The sequence below is a fragment of the Dufourea novaeangliae genome, unplaced genomic scaffold (assembly GCF_001272555.1).
Source record: "Dufourea novaeangliae isolate 0120121106 unplaced genomic scaffold, ASM127255v1 scaffold109, whole genome shotgun sequence".
NCBI classification, from domain to species: Eukaryota; Metazoa; Arthropoda; class Insecta; order Hymenoptera; family Halictidae; genus Dufourea; species Dufourea novaeangliae.
The window spans coordinates 3587214-3607126 of NW_015373997.1; the positions used below are offsets into that span (position 1 = coordinate 3587214).

Consider the following 19913-nt stretch of genomic DNA (forward strand, 5'->3'; position numbering starts at 1 on the left):
TATCTCCAATTAATAAAAAAACTATAGCAGAATGGGGACAAGAGAGGGAAAAAAAGATTGGGAAAACAATTGACAAGCTCTTTCGTTTCCAATTATCCAAGAAGTGGGTCACAGATCTCCTTATTTCCCTTACTTTATTACACAAATAATCACTATAATTTATCGTAAAACTAATTAGAGCCTCGCAAACACATTTACAAGATGCACAAATTAATTCGTTCCACGATGTAAATTCAATGAACAGGTTTTGCTCAGTTCCACTGTTTTCAGTTCCCCTGTTTTCAACGTGACAATGGCCAGAAAACAATAACGCGACGGTAACAAACATGGTGCTTAAAAACAACACGCCCGAGTGTCGTCTAAATTGTTATTTACGAGCGAAAAGGAGCTGGTCCGACGATAAGGGGGAACGTTCCACATTTATCGTGACCGGCGACGAAAGTGGTCGGGCACACCGTTAGTCTCGAGGTGCCATTATGGCCGCTCGAAACGAGTTTTATATCGTTAATTCATTCGTTAGCTCGGGGTCCCGAGACTAATGAAACAGTTTGCGAACGGAGACCCGCGAGCGATACACTCCTGGGCTTCATTAATCCGTCCCGTTAATTTATGGCGACGATTAAATCGTATAGATAAAAATTACCATTTATCGGCCGCTGCTCCGTGACAGATACAGACCGCGAATTGTTTAACTTCGCGGTCCGATGCCGGATGGAATTGGAAAATATGAATGATATAAGAAATAATCGAATCCCGGGCTGCTGGTGGGTGAAATTGAAAAATATTGATCGTGTGAGATTCACTCGAACGACGATGGTGTTTGGATCCAATTCATGGATGTGTCGTTGTTTCGTTCAGATGTGAATATGTATGTAAATTTGGATGCTCACTGACTCCTTTACAAAATCAAACTTTGAGAAAAAATAATTTTGCCAGTTAAGGGATTCTTTAAGTTAAAAATAATATAGAAATGTCGTTGAACCTTTTTAAAGGGTTTGTCTCCCTATATTTTATACAATGCCACGATCTTATAGGTTTCTAAATTAAACAATATGTCGTACATGATAAAACTGATGTAAGTAACTATGATAATGGTGTTCTTTTGTTTCGATTATTATTTAATAGTAACGATGTACAATAAAATTAACCCTTGTACCGTCAACCAAAAACTGGCCAATCTGGGTCACTTTTGACTCATATTGAAGTTTTTAATACTAAATATCTTTAATACTAATTTAGTAATGGTTATATATGTATACGTTATACAATACGTCTGTTTGCTTTAATTCTGTATTTATTTTGAGATTGTTCAAGAAAGTTAGAAGATCTGTATGAATCTTATGAGAATTGAAACATAATTAACAACAATTATATCATGTTATATTTTTACTATGCATTCAATCATATTCATGTAATTAGATTTGATATCATGAGACCACAAATGCAGGATTGATATAAATCAAAACTCAAAACAGATCAATCGAAATCATTTTAAGAATGATTTCATTATCAGAAAAATGAACAAAACAAACAAAACTTTAAGCAAAATTAATTCATAAATATTGATCCCATCACGTCCTCATTCAACTTTCCTGTCGATCCCAATTTACGAAATCTACATCTCGAACTCGTTTTCGACAAAAGCAACAAAAACAAAACTCCAAAATTGAATCGTCCCATGTAATCTGCAATTATAATTAGTACCACTTCTTTTTTCCTTATCCAGCTTCGTCCCGTCCAAAAATAAAATCCCGCCGGGCACGGTTCGTAAATTAGAAAAAAACTAGTTTGTTACATCAAGCAATTTGCATTCCACTCGTATAGTACTACGTCCCCGTCACATTTGAATCAACGACGTAGTCGATCAATCGACAGGAACCAAGCGTCCCCGTGCAATCTCGGGCCCTCGCGACAGATTCATTTTCACGACGAAGAGCCGCGGGCAAATACGAATACGTTACGTAGAAAGAAGGGACTTTTTTTCTTCCTTCTAATCTATCAAACCGATCGTACGCCATTGTGTATCGACCGCGGTTCGATCAGGACGAACCTTGCGCATACCCAATACACCTCGACTTACGTGACACGGGATACAAGTGTTTTTAAGCGTAAACCGCGCACGCAGCCAGGGTGTGGTAACTGCTTTGTCCCGTGTCACGAATAAAAACTGAATGCCAGGAAAAACAGGAACGAAGTAGTTGTACGACCGATTCGAAGCCAACATTGCTGGTTCTTTACATGCTAATTAAAGAGACTAGTTGACGATGATTTGAGAATCAAGAATGAAAGTTAAAGCCAAATAGATAGAAATGCTGGCTTTGAATATTTAAGGTAAATAATGTATTATATTAATTAGAATAGTCAATAACTCCTTAGAATCGCTAAATCAAAGTGGACTACGTCTCTGTATTGGCACCTATTATGCTAGCTACCAGAGAGCTCTTAAGACGGTAAGTTTCCTCCAGGTATCTGATAAATGATATACGGACAAACTTTCCAAGAGATGGTACTTAGAAGATAAGTCAGGGAAATTATTAACACTTTGACAAACAAAGTGCTACACCTGCTCTTTGCACAGCTTATCACTGAATGACAAAATAGATAGGTCTATTGTCTATACTAATTACTTCTTAAATTTACTTTCATAAAAATTGCAAAATTTACACAAAGTGAGGTTGAAGACCCATTACTAGGTTGGTATTAATAGTTTTATAGAATGATGGAATAGGTAGTCTGTTATTCAGGTATACTAATTTCCTTTTTAAAATGACTTGTATCAAAATTGCAGCATTTACAAAAGTTGAAACACGCATGTAACATTGGTTAAGTGTTTCACACTCTCAGTAGAATTCAATCGAGCATAACTCTTCGAAAAAGAACAAAGTTAAACATCCTAATGTCTGAAGTAGGGTCTACTAGCTGGTCCTATTGATGAGTCCTCACTGTTTCCCTTCAGTACCTTCAGCCATTTTACCTGTCAAACCCCTTCTAATCCCGAAATTCATTTCCATACTGAAAAAATACAACCAATTATTCTCAAGTGTCGTATAATTTCCTATACGGTTGTTTTTTAGACGAGACAAGAGTCGATCCCCGAATCTTCAATGGCGCCACGTGAACAAGGACCAAACCAATCTGACCTTTCGTCCAGCGTTACAGACCTGAAATCATCATAAGCAAGGAAACTGCGTGACTACCGGTACATTTTAAAACTGGCTATTACAGTCGAGGAACTGGAAGGGGAGAGAAGAACGGTTCGAGCACCAAAAAGACGAAGAAAAGAAGAGAAAGCGAGAAGAGGGAGACGAGACTTGGGAGAAGACTCTCCACGTGTCCTGTCACTTAGCGGGCATGAATATTTACGTTTACCTCGAAGGATTTCGAAGGCGGCTTTAATATTTGGTGGCCACTCGCGACCATAAACTATGGACGTGGATCCCGAGCGTGGTCGTAAAACCGTTCGAGAAAAAGTCACGAATTCGCGTTAAAAAGATTTAGAGGTGTTGAGAATCCCCAATAGTGTCGCCCGATTACGCTTGGCCCTCTTCTCTCTCTCATTTTCTGGGCGATATTCGTGGCTTCTAGAAATACTACAATTTCGTACGCAATTGTTAGGAACGAGTACTTAATAGTAATAAACATCTGATAGTATTAAGCTGTTCATAGCTTATCTTGAACAGAAAATTTTCAATCAAGGATTTATTTGAATCGAGAGATTTTGACCAACGATTCAGGAGCTTCTTAGTCCCATGTTTAGCGATTCTTGGGTGCACAAAATGGAGTTGAAAAACGACATTTATTATGCAACAACCTAATAAATTGTAATGAATGAGGAAAATGTTAAGGTGAAGAGAGTAGGTAGATCGTAATTAGTTACAGAAGTATACAGATGTGCACAGAAAGTGCAACGGAACAAGAAGCAAAGTGGTGAGGTGGAAGCAGTTATCCGTGATCATGGAGCAATGTTAAATAACAGGCTTAAAATGACGCAACGAGGACAACCGGCGCTTCTGTTGGAGTTACAAATTTTCTGCCCTGTAGGATGAAGACTAATAAACTGTTATAGCATTTTATAATCTGTAATCTCTTGTAGTCGTTCAACGGTTGTTTTTTAGTCTTTTTCTGGATAATAGTAATAGCTACTATGTTATAGAACAATTTGTGCAACTTAATAGCTCGCATCTGCCGCTCACCTGAAACACGCTGCAATTCTGCAGCACTCAAGTGCACGCTCGTAGGTCGGGTTGCATACGGTTAAGGCGCACGCTGACCTTCGACGAGGTATCCTGCGATATTGGCGATGTAAACAAGCCTCCGAAAAAAAGGAAGAAGTCTTCCCCATAACAATATCCAAGGATAAAAATCAAGAGAAACGAAACACCTCAGGGAAATGTTGCGGAGAATTCGTTCGAATTATGTTTCCCTTTCGACGCATCAAATGAAACGTTTCGAAAACGTTTTAACTTATACTTCTGAGGGTAACAATTGCAACCACAAGAAAAACCAAAGTGAATTGAACGTTTTTTTTTTACGTGTGTTTGATAGATGTACAACTATAACTGTGATCATAAAAGAAGTACTATTAGGCAATTGTTTAACAGATATTTAATATAAAATCGATGGCTTCATGTTCCCTTGGTAATTTTTGTGTACAGCAGTATATTTTCGAAAGTATTTTGACACTGAATACTAAACAGCTCAAGGAGATCGAGTAGAACGTTAGAATAATTCAAGGCGAAAGGTCAGTGAAGGGAGAGTCGAGTCCTCAATGTCATTTGTGAAGGACACCTTGTGCAGCTTTTTTTTTAGATTATGTTAAATTTCAGATTACATGTATCGTGATGTGACATGAAATGTTACAATTTCTTCTAGACAACTTCACTTGTATTATAATTAACCCTCGAAATACGAACATTTTTAATGTTCGAGTCACACGTGAACATTGTCTGTTTTCTAACAATGGCCCTCCTAGTCGATTAACGTTTTGCAAGTCCTACGAGCGAAGGTTCGAAATGTCCTAATATGTATTGGTGGACCCTTCGTTCACCGAGAGTGTTTCCTATGCGATTCCGATCGATTGTTCTAATCGAGCTCTGGTCGGGTGTAATTGCTTCCTCCGGATGTCACAATTACCGCTACCTATCGGACGGACCGGCCGCACAAAAGCTGGGAAAAACAGTTCTGATCGACATAATAAATTCTAACGGTCCGTGGGAAGGCTCCTTTTCATGCCGCGAACCGGAGAATTATTCCCATTAATGAAGCGTGCAACCTTTTCCATGCAACGCGTGCATGGATCCCGAAGTGAATCCCGCTGGCTCCCGATGGATCAGCCTCGAACGGATCGAGGATCTCGATCACATTTATTCTACAGTTTCTATCCAATACTAAATATGCTCTACTTCATTTCATCATTTCTCTGCCTTGTCGTTTACCATTTGTTGTTATATTAAATCAATTAGAACAATAGTGGAAAAAACGGTTACCACTTTTTCGAATTGTTCTATTTGTATTATTTTTTAACGTCAACTTCAATTTTTAGTATGTATGTCATATTGTATATATTGATAGAGAATTAACAGTTGTATAAAACCCAGTGCATTGAGGTTTCATGTTGATATTAAAAAATAATAGAAATATAAGGAATCAGAAAAGTTGTGTCTCCCATTGTATATTGAAATTTGTAGCTGTAATATATCTACATTACTATCATCGTTAACAGACTGCGGATGTACATATATATGCAAATTATCACTTTCATAAATTACTTTATCTAACATTAACCCTGATGCACTGTTCAATAAACTATTACATTAAATGTTATCAGGGAAATACATTTCCCTGACACTAGATTATAATATATTGTATAAGCAAAGGTGTCAAACTAAGTTAAAAATTTCTGCAATAAATAACATAATTAATAATTAAACATTGGCTGCGGGTCAAATTCACCTGAAAAGTTTACGAAAGTTAAACAATAAATGGATGTAACATGCAGAAAGACAAAATGAAAACTACATTAACAGTTTAAGTAGTGAAATATTTGAACAAATGTTCACATACCTGGACAGCGCTGTTGAGGAAGCAGTTGTTCTGGCCAGGTCCATTGAGTAAACCTTTGGTGCTGGTAAAGCTGTTATTGTGGTCATTGGACGGTGATTTCTGGGCAGATTGGATCTGCCCGGTCGCCTGGTTTCCATGTATCTGATGGCACTGCGAGGACTGCAAGTATCCACTGTAATCCACGGTATCCTGGGATGCAGCTGGCTGCTGTAACCCCATGATAGACGCCATACTAGAACGGCTACGTCAGTGTCATCTGAAATATAAAAACCAAAGTTTGATTTTTAAACGTATAACAATTAACGATGCTTACAATTTTTTCGAAAAATTTTGCCGAGTTACATATGACCCATTTTTTTCTTAAATGATGTAAGTCCACTTTTTTTTATTACGAGGTAATTTAAATTGGTAAATTTAATTTACCAATAGAGTAGAGGTAGTTCTGCAGTTCATCCTATTTAAAAATATATTTAAACGCTAATAAGCTAGTTTTATGATTTTAAGATTCCAGACATGTGTAATTTTATTATATGACCATTTCTGGAAATAGTCTCTAAATAAAACAGTGTTTTTTGTTAACCGAAAATGGACTAATACCGTTTTCAGAAATAATAAATTGTCGAAAAAGACTCATACGGTGATATCGCAGCTAATACGATTAAACGCGTGGTGACTCATTGATACTGAAGTAGGCCTTGTGTTCAATTATCTATTTAAGATACGATCGTGTTATGGATCATTGGTTGCTAGCTATAGATTTTTACGGGGCCTCGGGTATTTTAATAAATTTCACTAAGTACCGTCTGTCACTTGTTTAGGATTTTTTTCCAACTGTGAAGAACGGATAACAGTAGTCTGTTTGATGAAAATCAATCTAAATATTTATTGGTATATTGAGAATAAGTGTACTGATTTACAGATTTACGTTTTAATTAAGTTATTTAACGACAATCAGGATTTCTGTTTATAAGTTGTTAAAATAATAAGTAACTATAATGTTTATAAGTTATATGTTTATAAGTTGTTAAAATAATAAGTAACTATAAAAATTGTTATCTTCTCTCTACTTTCTTATACCTGTTGTTAGTATCTCTTTTTTCTCTTTGCTTATGTTGCTCCTAACTAAAATAAAAATTTAGACTATGACTGTGATCTATTTAAACTTTATCTTTTTATTCTTTCACGTCCGTTATTTGTTTCTACACTTGCGATATGTTTATTATCATCACGGTGCGTTAATTCAGCAGTCAATTAAGCGAAACGTGCTAATCTAGCGCACTTCAGGAAGCAACAGTCAACCACGTTAAATCTGTCTATTAATCTCTTCATAGCGAAGACATGTTTTCAGATTAAAGATAAAACACAAGAAACTCATTGTTCTGATCCTACGGCCATGCGTGATGACTTAATTCTACACATTTCTCTCATTTCATTAAAAATGGAAAAGTATAGAAACTACCTTTGAATTTCTGAAACTAAAACACTTCGAAGTAATGAAAAACTTTGAATAAAATCAACAAAACACGATGAAATATTACAAGTATATGAGTTGGATCGCAAAAATGAATGGTACCGTACGTTAGGATAACTTTTACTCGATCAAGGGTGATTTAGTCCCAAAGTCAGAAAATGATCATTTTTGATTTTGCAGTACTTTGGTGGTTATTTTTACGTGAAATACCTTTTCACGTAAAAGTCAACTTAATTTAACAATTTGGAAAGCTGCAAAATCAAGACTGATGATTTTCTGACTTGAGACAAAGTTGCCCTGACTGAGTCAATGTTCCCCCAACTAACAATAGTATTAATGATGCATAAAATAAAACTGTTTTAATCTGACATGACCCTAGCTACTACTTATCGATCATAAATAGACTGCGGGTGTTTATAGAAACATCTTTGTGGACTACCTTACAGACATTGGAGTCCAATAGAAAAATAGCCACATTAAAAAAAATAAAATTAAAACCTCAGTACACTTTAATAAAAATTTAACTGTACTAAATTTTAGAGAATCATATACGCAACAAATGCATTAAATGAACATACAAGATCGAATCTGTATCTGTTCCGAATCAAGTTTCTTTACGGTCCGTTTGGAGGCAAGTGGCGGCCAAAGAACCGACTTTCGAAATCCCAAAGTTACAAAGGGGTGTATTTACCTCTTCTGAAACTTAACGTGTATCGTGTCGGCGGCGTTAGCCACCGCTGCACCGTTCCCCTTGACAACCGAGAAATACCATGGTTGCATTGTTACCGAACCCTAAAAGCGACCACGAAGACAGCGAGACGCCAGCTTAGCACTCGAGCACGTACTCGCTCCGACCACTTTTCCTGTGCCCCTCGAAATTAACGCCGACCACTCAGCCGTACCATTTAGTATGTCGGCTATGCCAATCCGACCGCTCCTTCGACCCCTTGGGCCCCCACTTTCACCTCCATGCACGACCGATAATATCGTCTTTCCTCAGCATCCAACACCCATCCACTCCCTTAATTTCCCTTCCGATGCAAAACACGCTAGAGAACATGCAGACTTTTCCCTGTTCTTTGGTCGAGACAGAGACCACCCGCAGGAATCTGTGATATTTTCTGCTGGACGTGTTGGTAGATATGGGGAAATTGATGGTGTAGATTTGTTGATGAAACAGTTCTGAGAATGAAATAGATACATACAAAACTTGTTGCCTATTGGCTGCCGAGGGAACAAGAGATATTTGGATATTTAAAGATCTGAAACTAATCATGGAAAGAGAAAAAAGAGAACACTAATTCCTTGTTAGATCTGAAGACAGAGATAGGTAAATTAGTGTAGATGAAACAAATTTTTAGTAACAGATGTAAGATATATTATAGAATTATTTGCTTGTCGAAAGAACTATTATAATAGTTTATTCTTAAGCGTGAAAAAAAAGAGGGAAATTGATGGTACCCATAAAAATATTTTGAGTATTAAATGTAAGATATAGAATTTATTATCTATTGGTTGTTGAATAAAAGATTTATATCCAGTCAAAGCAAACGTCTGGAAACTATGATAATTTTTCTTGAACGCGAAAACAGAGATCGGGAAGTTGATGGATGCATAAAAAAAAAGTTTTAAGTAACAAATGTGAGATACATGTAGAACGTATTACTTATTGGTTATCGAGTGAATAAAAGGCTTATATTCGATCGTTGGGAAAGTCTACATGCACTTATAAGGCGAACCTTTAACTCTGTAATTTTAAAATAGAATAAGAAATAATATAATACAAAGTCGTTAAAAATATTTGCAGTGATTCGTTTTCAAATCATAACAAGACTTTTGTCCCTAGAAGCAGGTAAACATAACGTAGCAGTTCGATCGTAATTATTGTCGGAGTTGCATGTCTCGGGAAAGTACACAGTTACACGCTGCATCCCGTTTCATGGAAAACAAATGGGAAGTAACGCTTTCATGTCTCTCCGTATTTCAAATTCATATAAGATAACGGTGTTAAGGCACATGCGTGTTGATATTGTTCCCTCGTGGACGAAAAGAGGACGTGCACCGCGAAGCTGAAGAAATTACAGTAGAGTCGATATGTTACGAGTTGTACCGTTACAGTGATTCCGCGCCATTTGAGCGTCGTTTGGACTTAAAGTTGGATTCGACATGATTTTAAAAAGATTCGAACTTATGTACCTGAACGTAAGTCATCGTTAGACCGTAAATATTTATACAAATACTAGAAATTTGGTTAGTTTGTTTCAAGGGGCCTGCATTTAACTAAAACATTAACCTTATTTTATTATACTAAATTATGCTCTAAATGCATAAAATTCACAATGTATGGACATTCGCTGTATAACACATTTCAGTGTAAATCAATTGCTGAATGTTCATAAAATTTTTTAAGTGAAAGTTAAATTAAATATTAGGTCGACAAATAAGTAATTTACTATGGTTACAATAAGAATGCAGTACAATTAAAATTGAGAATACCTTTCCGATTTGTTAGTGGCAAACAACAAACATTGTTAATATTTGAGTTTCTTCCCCGAGAAAACGTAAAATTTTATTTAAAAAATACTGAATTTATTATTGGTACACCTAATACATACATTCTTTTTCCATAATTGTGATATATGTAATGAAGTCAATCTGGCGGACGGTGACATTCTGAAACCATTGAATATCTTCCTTCTCTCGTAAATAATTTATTTAAAAATTGACCGTAGATTTTACATAATTTGCTATTCCATAAATGCATAAAATCCGTATTCTAGACATAAATATCGAATAAATAAATAACTTCTTATTGATATAAACGCTCGTATAATACCTTTCTTCTCTGGTAAAAAATTTATTTAAAAATTGCGGAGAATGATCGATGACAAACGCCCTAAGATATGTATACCCTGAGGAGCATCGAATTATGCTTGCTCGTTTACAAGCAATTAGAAAAATGTCCATCGCTATGTCGTTTTCCTTGAAGATCCTCGATCGAGGCCGCGTTTCACCGGTCTGAACATTAGGGATCGAGGAGAATGGCTCGTGAATATCGATTCGATGCTCATTGATTCGTTGAACATGATTTCTTAGTAGTGTTACAATCGCTCGATACGTGTCGCGTTACTACTACACATACGAAACGCGTGAAATTTAATATACATAAACGTTTATGTCAATAAGAAGTTATTTATCTATTCAACATTTATATCTAGCATACGGATTTTATGCATTTATAGAATAGCAAATTGTGTAAAATTTACGATCAATAAAATGAACTGCGGTTGTTACTTATTGAGAATCAAGAAGAACTTTTCGTAATGTAAACAAAATTCTATTTAATTCAAGTGCTTGTAAATTAATAAACAAAAATCTGTAATTGCATAAACTTTCACAAACCACTTGTTTATTTATGTCTCGGTAAAATTTATAAACGTTAAATGGTTAATTCCATTTAATCCTCAAGAATTTCAAGAAGTTCATTCAATCAAATAAAGAAGCTTAAGATCAATGTTCCAAAAAATGAAACTTGGTAATGTTCGCTCTGCGACCAGTGAAAACTGGAAACTGCATGTTTCATTTTAGTTCACAGTTAATTGTTGGCCACCAAAGTAATATCGCCCGCGTATATGGATTAACCAGACGAAATTAGTTTAAGAAAATTGATCATAAAGCATCACGTTGCAGTTGTCGTTTTATTGTTCTCGCAAAATTCATTCCCTGATTATGTAGCAAGACTTCCGCACCACTGTGGGTTTTACGAGTCTTTCGAGCTCTGCCCAGCAATTTACCTACATTCTACACCGGGGTATAAAAAATTTCTTCCACTTAACCTTATTCATGGCCACCGGTTCTGCCTATAATTTTCCGGAATTCGGAAGGGAATGTAGCAAAGTACCTACTGCCGTGTTCAATTACGACAAATTATTACATTAATTGTAACATGAAAGCTATTTAAAGTATATTAAAGATCACCAACTTGGGGTAAAAATAAAGTACATTAGCATTTCCTTAAAAGCCATAGCTGAAAAAAATAAATTCTTCAGGAAATCGTTTCGAAATTTTTTATGATACAAAATTATTAATTACTGAACCATTTGGGAATGAAACAAATTTTTTCTTTTAGAATTTAGCTAAAAATATTTGGATTTTGAGGGTCTCTCACAAAATATTGTTCATGCCTATTGCTTACTATTTAAGTTTGACCGTCTTAACAAACTTTTATTGGGCTAAATTTTCCTATTTCTAAATTATCATCAATTAAAGAATTTTAATTATTCCGATTATTTCAGAATTTTCAAATCAACCGTTGAATATTAGCAATCCTGATTTCACGTCGTAGTTACAATTGAGCCGATAGCTTCTTTGGAAACTTTTCTCGCCACCGACAAATAACCAGGAACAGAAATAGCACTTTGAAATTTCACGTTCGTCAATCCTCGGTTCCCAAACGAGCCATTGTGATGCCGCGATTTAATTTTAGATTGCGTTATCAGCGCCGACTATCATTGTGTACGCTAAGATGCGCGAATAGATGCGAGAGACTATTATCTGGATCGAAAGGGCTACCTGTTTCTGTGAATACAGACAATCTTCCAGCAGTCAGTTTCTATTAGTATTAAATCTGCGTAAAATTTAAGCCTATTTGCTGAATAATAGTGTTCGCAGCAGTTGGTGTCTAACTTTATAGTTAGTAATATTCTTCATACAATTTCGTTTTTGATAGTTGCATCAATGATACTTATAATATGTAATATTCGAACCCATCGACTATGGACGACCCTTCCACGACCCAATATCTACAATTTTAAATTCGGACTAATCGTAATAATAAACAAAATTTAATATAGAAATACTGAATGAAGTGTTTACGCTATATATTTTGTGCTGTTTATAATTAAACATTCAGAATAAGTCGTATTGAATTCTAATTATTCACAAGAGTGCTAACCATGCTACTTGAGTTCCACTGATTACTTAATAGTGTTTAATTAAAAAAAAAACGAAAGTAAAAGTAGGTTAACGTGAGGGACTAGATGACAAAAAAAGGAATCTCAGTATGTAGTCATGAGATCAAGGGGTCACCGTTCTAGTGAGCATATCAAATTAACTGAAAAACAAGATTACGCAAAAATTGCAACATTATATAATACATAACTCAGATATCTAGTACCCTACAGTATTGAATAATTTATTTCGTGTCAAAGTTATGCCACTAATAATTAAGTATCATTATGCCTCTAGGCTCGAATGAGGAAAAAATATTAATTAATAATTTTACACTCACATAGATATGAGGAAGTGTGACGTACTACTGCATAAAATATGATTAATGAAGAAACGAAGAAGATAAAAAAAGAAACTTCCGGTACCGGGAATCGAACCCGAGCCTCCTGGGTGAGAGCCAGGTATCCTAGCCACTAGACCATACCGGATTGATGTCTTACTTTTCTTGAAGAAACATAACCTAACAAAATACACCCAATTCATATTTTATTAAAACTTTTACACTTTACACTAATTCATCCTGATTTGTTATGAAATACAATTTTTACATGGAATCAACATTTCAAATGGAAAATAAACAATTCTGATTGATAATTATTATTATCAATTATATTTGGAGGTACTTATCCACGAATTGTTTGTATCTTTGTACGTCGTGAATTATGTTTTTATTAGTAATACACATTTTCTATGGCAAAATACAAATAATAGCAATATAGTGTATTAATTTAGATGTCAAATATGCTTCATAATTGCATATTTAATTTTTATATACAGTATATACTGTAAAAAGTACATTATAATGTTTATTAAAAATTACTTTTTCCGAATATTCAATTTATCCTTCAGTCAGTAGAAGGCCTGTAATATTAATACTTCAACAGTTGTAATGATACTCGTTGGTAATTATTTATCTGATATGGTTGAATATTGGTCCGTTCGGTGAATACCGTGACTTTCAAAATGCTAAGAATTTCGAGGCTTTCCACGCCATCTCATTTTTCCTTCCACGGCTATCCCCTACGTGTTACGAATGCCAACGTAATAAAGCTCCGTTGTTCTGAATGACAATGTGTATTCGAGAACGTATTTATAGAGCGACCACCATCATCCACACACGTTCCTCGAGAGTTTCTTTCGGGTTCTTTCACTATTCGCTTTCTTGAGTCGTTCACGGGACTCGTGTCGACTCTAACGGTATGCATGTATGCATTATAAAAAAGTTTCTGGGATCAAATTGTTACAAGAAGACATCTAAAAATTCTTTTTACCTTTCCAAGTTAATCTCTAAAGACAATTTGACAGAAATTGTTCATTTTTTTTATTGATACCCAAATACGGATAAAAATCAACAAAGATCAGATGTTGTACCCAGGTATCATAATGTATCATTGCAATCTGTTATCACTAGACTGCAGCTCTTCATGAAAAATCCGATCTTTTGGGAGTAATATGAAAAGGCAGAAATTAAACAAAAACTTATTTCAGTGAAATGAAAACAAAATCACATCATAGGTGAAAGTATGAGATCCACAGTGACTTATCAACAACTTCTAAATATAGAATGTTATTTTATATGAAGCTAAGTCTTCTTAAAATTTTCATTTTAAAATAAGATAATTTATATTCTGAAGTTGCTGATAAGTTATAAGTACACTCTAGATATTATGATTTTATTTCCAGTTCATTGAAATCCATCAGAGAAGAAGTAAGCTTCTGTTTAGTTGCTGCTTTCTTAGATTACTCCAACAAAATTCATTAAATAACACATTAATTAATTAATAAATATACACCATCCAATAAACTATATTATCAAAGATACATCACTTTCAATTAATTCCAAATCATTGTTCTCTACCTATTCTTCTAACCACAGTTCTCGAGCCAACATGAAAAAAGAAAAATATAATAGAAAATCCATCGGAAAGGAACATTTTAAATTGATCACAAGCAGGAAGTACACAGTAAATTTATTGCGACCTCGACAGTTCCTTTCAGGGGGTTTCAATGTTTCTGCAGAAAGTCAAGTCATTAGAGTTCCTTGAAGGCCATTTCCGGCGTTCGGGTACAGCCTGCTACCAATTATATTTTCTCGCAAAATCGTGTACATTGACGCCTCGATGGTCAAAAGAAAGAAATCACAAGGGATTGGACAAAAAACGGAAACGACGCGAAGGGGAAGATCGCGTATTATGGGCATAAACTAGAGGCCTGTTGCTATCGCGGTAGGTTATTTTCGTTGGACACACAAGTCGACGCTGTAAAGGCCGCGGGAGGCGCCGCGACGCCTAAACCGCGGAAAAGATAACACATGAATTAAACTACATATCCTGTTAATGCTTTGATTGGCAGGCTGTTCCTGTCTACGTCGTTCTCATCGTACATTACACTTATAAACAGACTGCAGATTTCTATGTAAAATAACATTTTCTAACAGAATTCGTAAAGACAAGAACAAAAGTAGGAATTTCTTTCGTTCCTTAACCCTTTGGCTTATTTCTCATATGCTGAAGACTGACGCTGTAACTGGGTACGTTTTGAAATTCGGTTTTCTCGTAATCAGAAGTCTATTACTGTGTGTTATTTTTTATATCAATTCAGAGATAGAATAAACGTCTTATCTCAAACGAAGTTTATTAACTACGTGTATGTAAATTTTTCGTAAGTATTCATTAATATGCGAGGGCGTATATTTGCGTCTTTAACAACTAATGGGTTAAGGATCTTATTGGATTAAGAGTAAAATAGAAAATTCGTTGTATCTCACGAAAGTTTTGTCTGTTTATTGCATTTCACAGAGCCCTGTTAGCTACAGGTGCATAAAATCAACAGTCAACTTATAAATAAACTAATAATAGATTGTGGATCTTTCCGAGAAAAAGCATGAATTTAGTTTGTATTCTCCACATATTAAAAAGTAGCGCTGATAAACACATAAAACTATCGAACAAGTTATTTAGTAGACTCCCTTCTTTCGTGGGTCGTAAACCTTCTAAATGAATATTTCAAACCTTTTAAACTTTATAATGTTTGTAATAGTGTATTGTGTACGTCAAGTGAAATTTGATACTTCTTTAAATAATGTATCTACGAGCGTTTATATTCCAACTATTTATTAAAAATGATAAATTATTTTGCAACTCAAGTATTAAAAATAAATCCCTGTGAATTTAAATATAATACGAACCAACCTCTACTTTAGAACTTATTATACGTCTCTTAAATTAACTGAATTTACTGAAAATGACACATTGCTGTACAACTCAGACGAAGCAAATCCCTGTGAATTAAAATATTATCAGAGATATTGCTGTAAAGATATCATACAATTATCCGGGAGACATTCTACCATTCACCCTTGACTTCTACAGAAGTTAAAGTCGGCGAAGTCTCGAGCATAATTAAAACGCGTGCTGAGGGGGGGGGTCGCGTAGATCGTTATCGCGCGGTGAAATATACGCAACGGGGGAGAGAACGAACAGAAAGTGAAATTAAAAAGAAAAGCCCGTATTCCGTCGAAAGACGGGGAGCCGTTTAGCCGACGTGCATTTAATGCAGCCTCGGCGACGGATTTATGCACGTCAGCATCATCGCGCGTTTCACCGCAATGCGGAGGCTCCCCCGGATGGGATTTCTTCTTTCGCGATTGTAACCGCAGCCGCTTGACGCGAGGGTAAACAATTACGCGAAGACGCTGAAGAAAGTTGGCAGTGGCTCGTTCGTGGCAGGCAGACAACGGGGCAAAAGATTTCGCCGTTGACGGATAGGGAAAAAGTACGGAACACTCGGAGACGGGAGAGCCAGGTTCTTGGCCGCCATTGCGTGCTGAAGGAATGAACCAAGGAATCTTTTTACAGAGGGAAATTCGAAAAAAATTACTTGGATCCACTCCCACCGAAGAATAACTGAGAATGGAAAACGGACGCTAGTGGACAAGAAGCAGCAACATTTTTAACAAACGAAATAACACTCCCAATCAGAGTTGGGCAGAGTTTTATTCAAATAATATATAGTGGAAGGTAGCAGTATGATCCAGACCTTTAAACAGTTAATGAGATTAAATAATCGTTCGCCAAGCGTCTATTAATTCAAGAAGTATTATTTCATTACAGGCATTGAAATTTGCATGGTTGTTCAACTAAAAATGGCGATGGACTTTTGTATCTTTTATTCGTTATTCGAAATAATTTATTTAGATTATGTATTTGTCTATCTCTGATCCCAGTCTCATATCAAAATCTAATCAAGCATATATAGATCACTATAAAAGAGAACAGACCAATAGAAAATACAGACACATCCACAGTTTCCTATTGCTTATGTAGGTACATACATAGTCAATTACATACAACAGTGAAAGCTCTTCTTCATTGAAAAACTCGATGAATACCGAAAAATTACTACAGCATCTGTTCCCTAATCTTGTTTATGATTTTGCTATTTAACTGCCAGAAATTCAATTTCCCATCAGTATAATAAAGTTTGGAACATAATATAGAATACAACTAAATGAATCAAAATTTATAATTATAGTGAAGGATTTTTAACAACCAATACCACGTAACAATATGAATAGGCAAGAAGAAATATTGGAGAATCATAGTAAAACAGTTCTGGGTCAGAGAAAAGTTGAAGTTCAAGAAGGAGGGTTGAGACCGACTAACTTTAGCTGAGGATGATTCACTCAGCCACGTGTGGAGCAGGATTTTACCTTCAATGATTTGGAGAAATAGTCCAGATTGATTATTGTTTTGTTTGGTATTAATAATGTGAACCGTAATTTTCAGTTGGTTTAATTGCTTTTTAATAAAGTCAGAGATTTCCATTAAATAGAAAATAAATGAAAGTTTTTACAGGCTAAATTTGAAGTACAGGTAGAGGATATAGATATTTGTATAATTCCAAAGACGAAATTGAAGCAGCAGCTTTTTCATTAGCAAATACGGAATTCGTATTTTTTTTCGATTACTTTTTATTTTATATCTAAGAGTGAAAATGTATTTTCGTGTATTTCAAATATTAAATCGGTGTATATATTCGAGAGTGCAATATTCAAAATATTTTAGAGCGTTACGAATGTTCGAGGAATTTTGAAATGATAATGAAATTAGAAAAAGATCATTGCCTGTTTTTTTTTTGTAAGGAAATTTCGGTGAATTTGATATCCAACCTTATTTGCAGATTTCAGTAATCCCGTCCAGGATCAATCGACTTCTGGGAACGAATAGATATCGAATGGAAATGACAGAAATGGGCAGAATACGTGGTGAAGTGCGAAGATCAGAGATAGGAATACGGCAATTCGCGGTAGGATTCCGCCGACGAAATGGAGGGAATAAAAATTCACGGAATAATGCATTAAATACGTATTATCTGGACGATTGAACGATCATTTGACTGGCATATTACATTCATTGATAAGAAGTATTAAAAGAATATGAATTATGCATTATTAATATGATTTTCATGATAAAAAACATGAGAGTCGAATAAAACCTCTTACTTCAGAAAATAATTAAATTAGCTATAAGAACATTCCATTTCGATCTAACCAAACAATTGTAAGAAGCAATAAAGATGAATCTTCTTCATTTTATAACGCTAATACCGCAAAAATGAATGTTAATTTAGTATTTGATGAAAAAAATTCGACTTTATATTCTGAATCTTTAAATTTTATTTTCTTCAAATGACTAAAGTTTCTAGAATGCAAAAGTATATTTTACTTCATTGTATACCTATCATTATTTGATATTGTTCAGCTGGATTACGATGAAATAAAATTAATTAAGCAAGAAAATGTATCGATCAGACCGTGCATAGTCGCTGGGAAGGATTTCATTGCGTCAAGTAGGATTTCAGCACGTCACCGTAGTACGGTGATCGACGTGGTAATTCCGGGTTTGGTTGGGCCATTTTTCGCCCCCGAGATTTAAGGATTTTCCACTTATATGGGCACGCCTCCGCAAGTTTCCGTGCCTGTAGCGCATCGCACGGTTTATAAGCTGAAAAGTTTTGGGGCATTTATCATGCTCGCAATCTCATATCAACGAATCGATTAAGGAGAAAGATTAAAACGAGTGTTACCATTTTTCCAACAACTGGAATAATCTAATCGACTCAATCGTCGCGAGGGATGTAGAACAGATTGCAATACAGTTTACATTTAACATATTTCCTGGACCATTCGCTAAGTAAAACTGACATAGAATATTAAAAAATAAATATAAATGGTAATGAGACAATATAGGACCCTCGATTTCCTTAAAAATTTCAATTAAATAAAAAACTGATGGATTATATATTAGTATATGTAATATGTTGATTTCTTTAAAGATTTTGAAAAAATGAAAATGTAATACTGTGTCAAAAACGCGAATATTCTACGGATTCATCTCATTTTCTGTATGTCCACGATCGAGGTGGTAGTTTCTTAATCATGTTTTAGGATACTTCAATCTCGACCTATTGTGTAGGACCACGGAATTGGCGGGCTAAAACCCTCGTCTGTCTGCCGTCCATTCGGTGCTTCCGTACGATCGTACGTCCGAAAACGTCAATTACTATAATCTCATTCACAGGTGTTCCTTTAATGTAAGCAGCGCCGTTTTCCTGGACGAAAATTGCTAACCAGGGTTCATGCAATTAGAAGTTATTTCGGGTTCCGAGAAAGATTCGAGTGGTTCGCCGCTTTTCTTTGTGGTTGAGTCTCAAGGCGTCCCTAAATTACTAAATGATTATAGTACAATTAAGTGCTTGTTATTGTGCTAGGCACCGTTATAAAATCTGAGACTTTCGATCAAAACTAATACATTCAAGGTAGCCCAAGTTTTGGTTGAACAGTTTCAAAATTGTACGCCGTTTTCCAGATTGCCAAGAACTCTGTACGTAGGAGTTATAAGTGAAATTAATAGATCTTAGATGAAGAAAGAATAGACAATCGTTATTCCACGTATATACCTACTTGAAATTCTATTATCAATACATGTATCATAGAATAAGCATTGTTCTTAAGAAACATTACATTATTTTCAAAAATAGCCTATTATGTACCTTTCGACAATATTTACTAAATTACCTTGGCAAATTTATTACTACAATTAACTTATTCAATTCACAGATTGAAATTCTATATATAAATTGCTATGACAATCATGGTACATATAAATAAATTTAACTCACTGTAACAGAATACAGTCAACTCAATGTGCCTCTAGTCATCTGTTAATCCTTGTGCACTGTTCAATAAATTCTTGCATGACCATTCCTTAACCCTTGAATGGGCAACCAACATATTCACAGTTATTGAGCAATCAGAATACCCCTATTCTGACAGATTAGATAAACATAGATAATCTTACATTCATAC

General features: G+C 35.2%; 1 protein-coding gene and 1 non-coding gene across 2 annotated transcripts in view; both read right to left on the reverse strand.

The window, feature by feature from the left end:
* Positions 1 to 19913, reverse strand: part of LOC107188003 — a 132092-nt gene that overhangs the window by 81370 nt on the left and 30809 nt on the right. Inside the window, exon 2 of the mRNA XM_015576217.1 lies at positions 6064 to 6319. Coding sequence (XP_015431703.1) covers positions 6064 to 6294 — 231 coding nt within the window. The 5' untranslated portion in view covers positions 6295 to 6319. The remainder of the gene's footprint in view (positions 1 to 6063; positions 6320 to 19913) is intronic.
* Positions 12901 to 12972, reverse strand: Trnae-cuc. Its single transcript has one exon. It is a non-coding gene; the product is annotated as a tRNA-Glu (tRNA).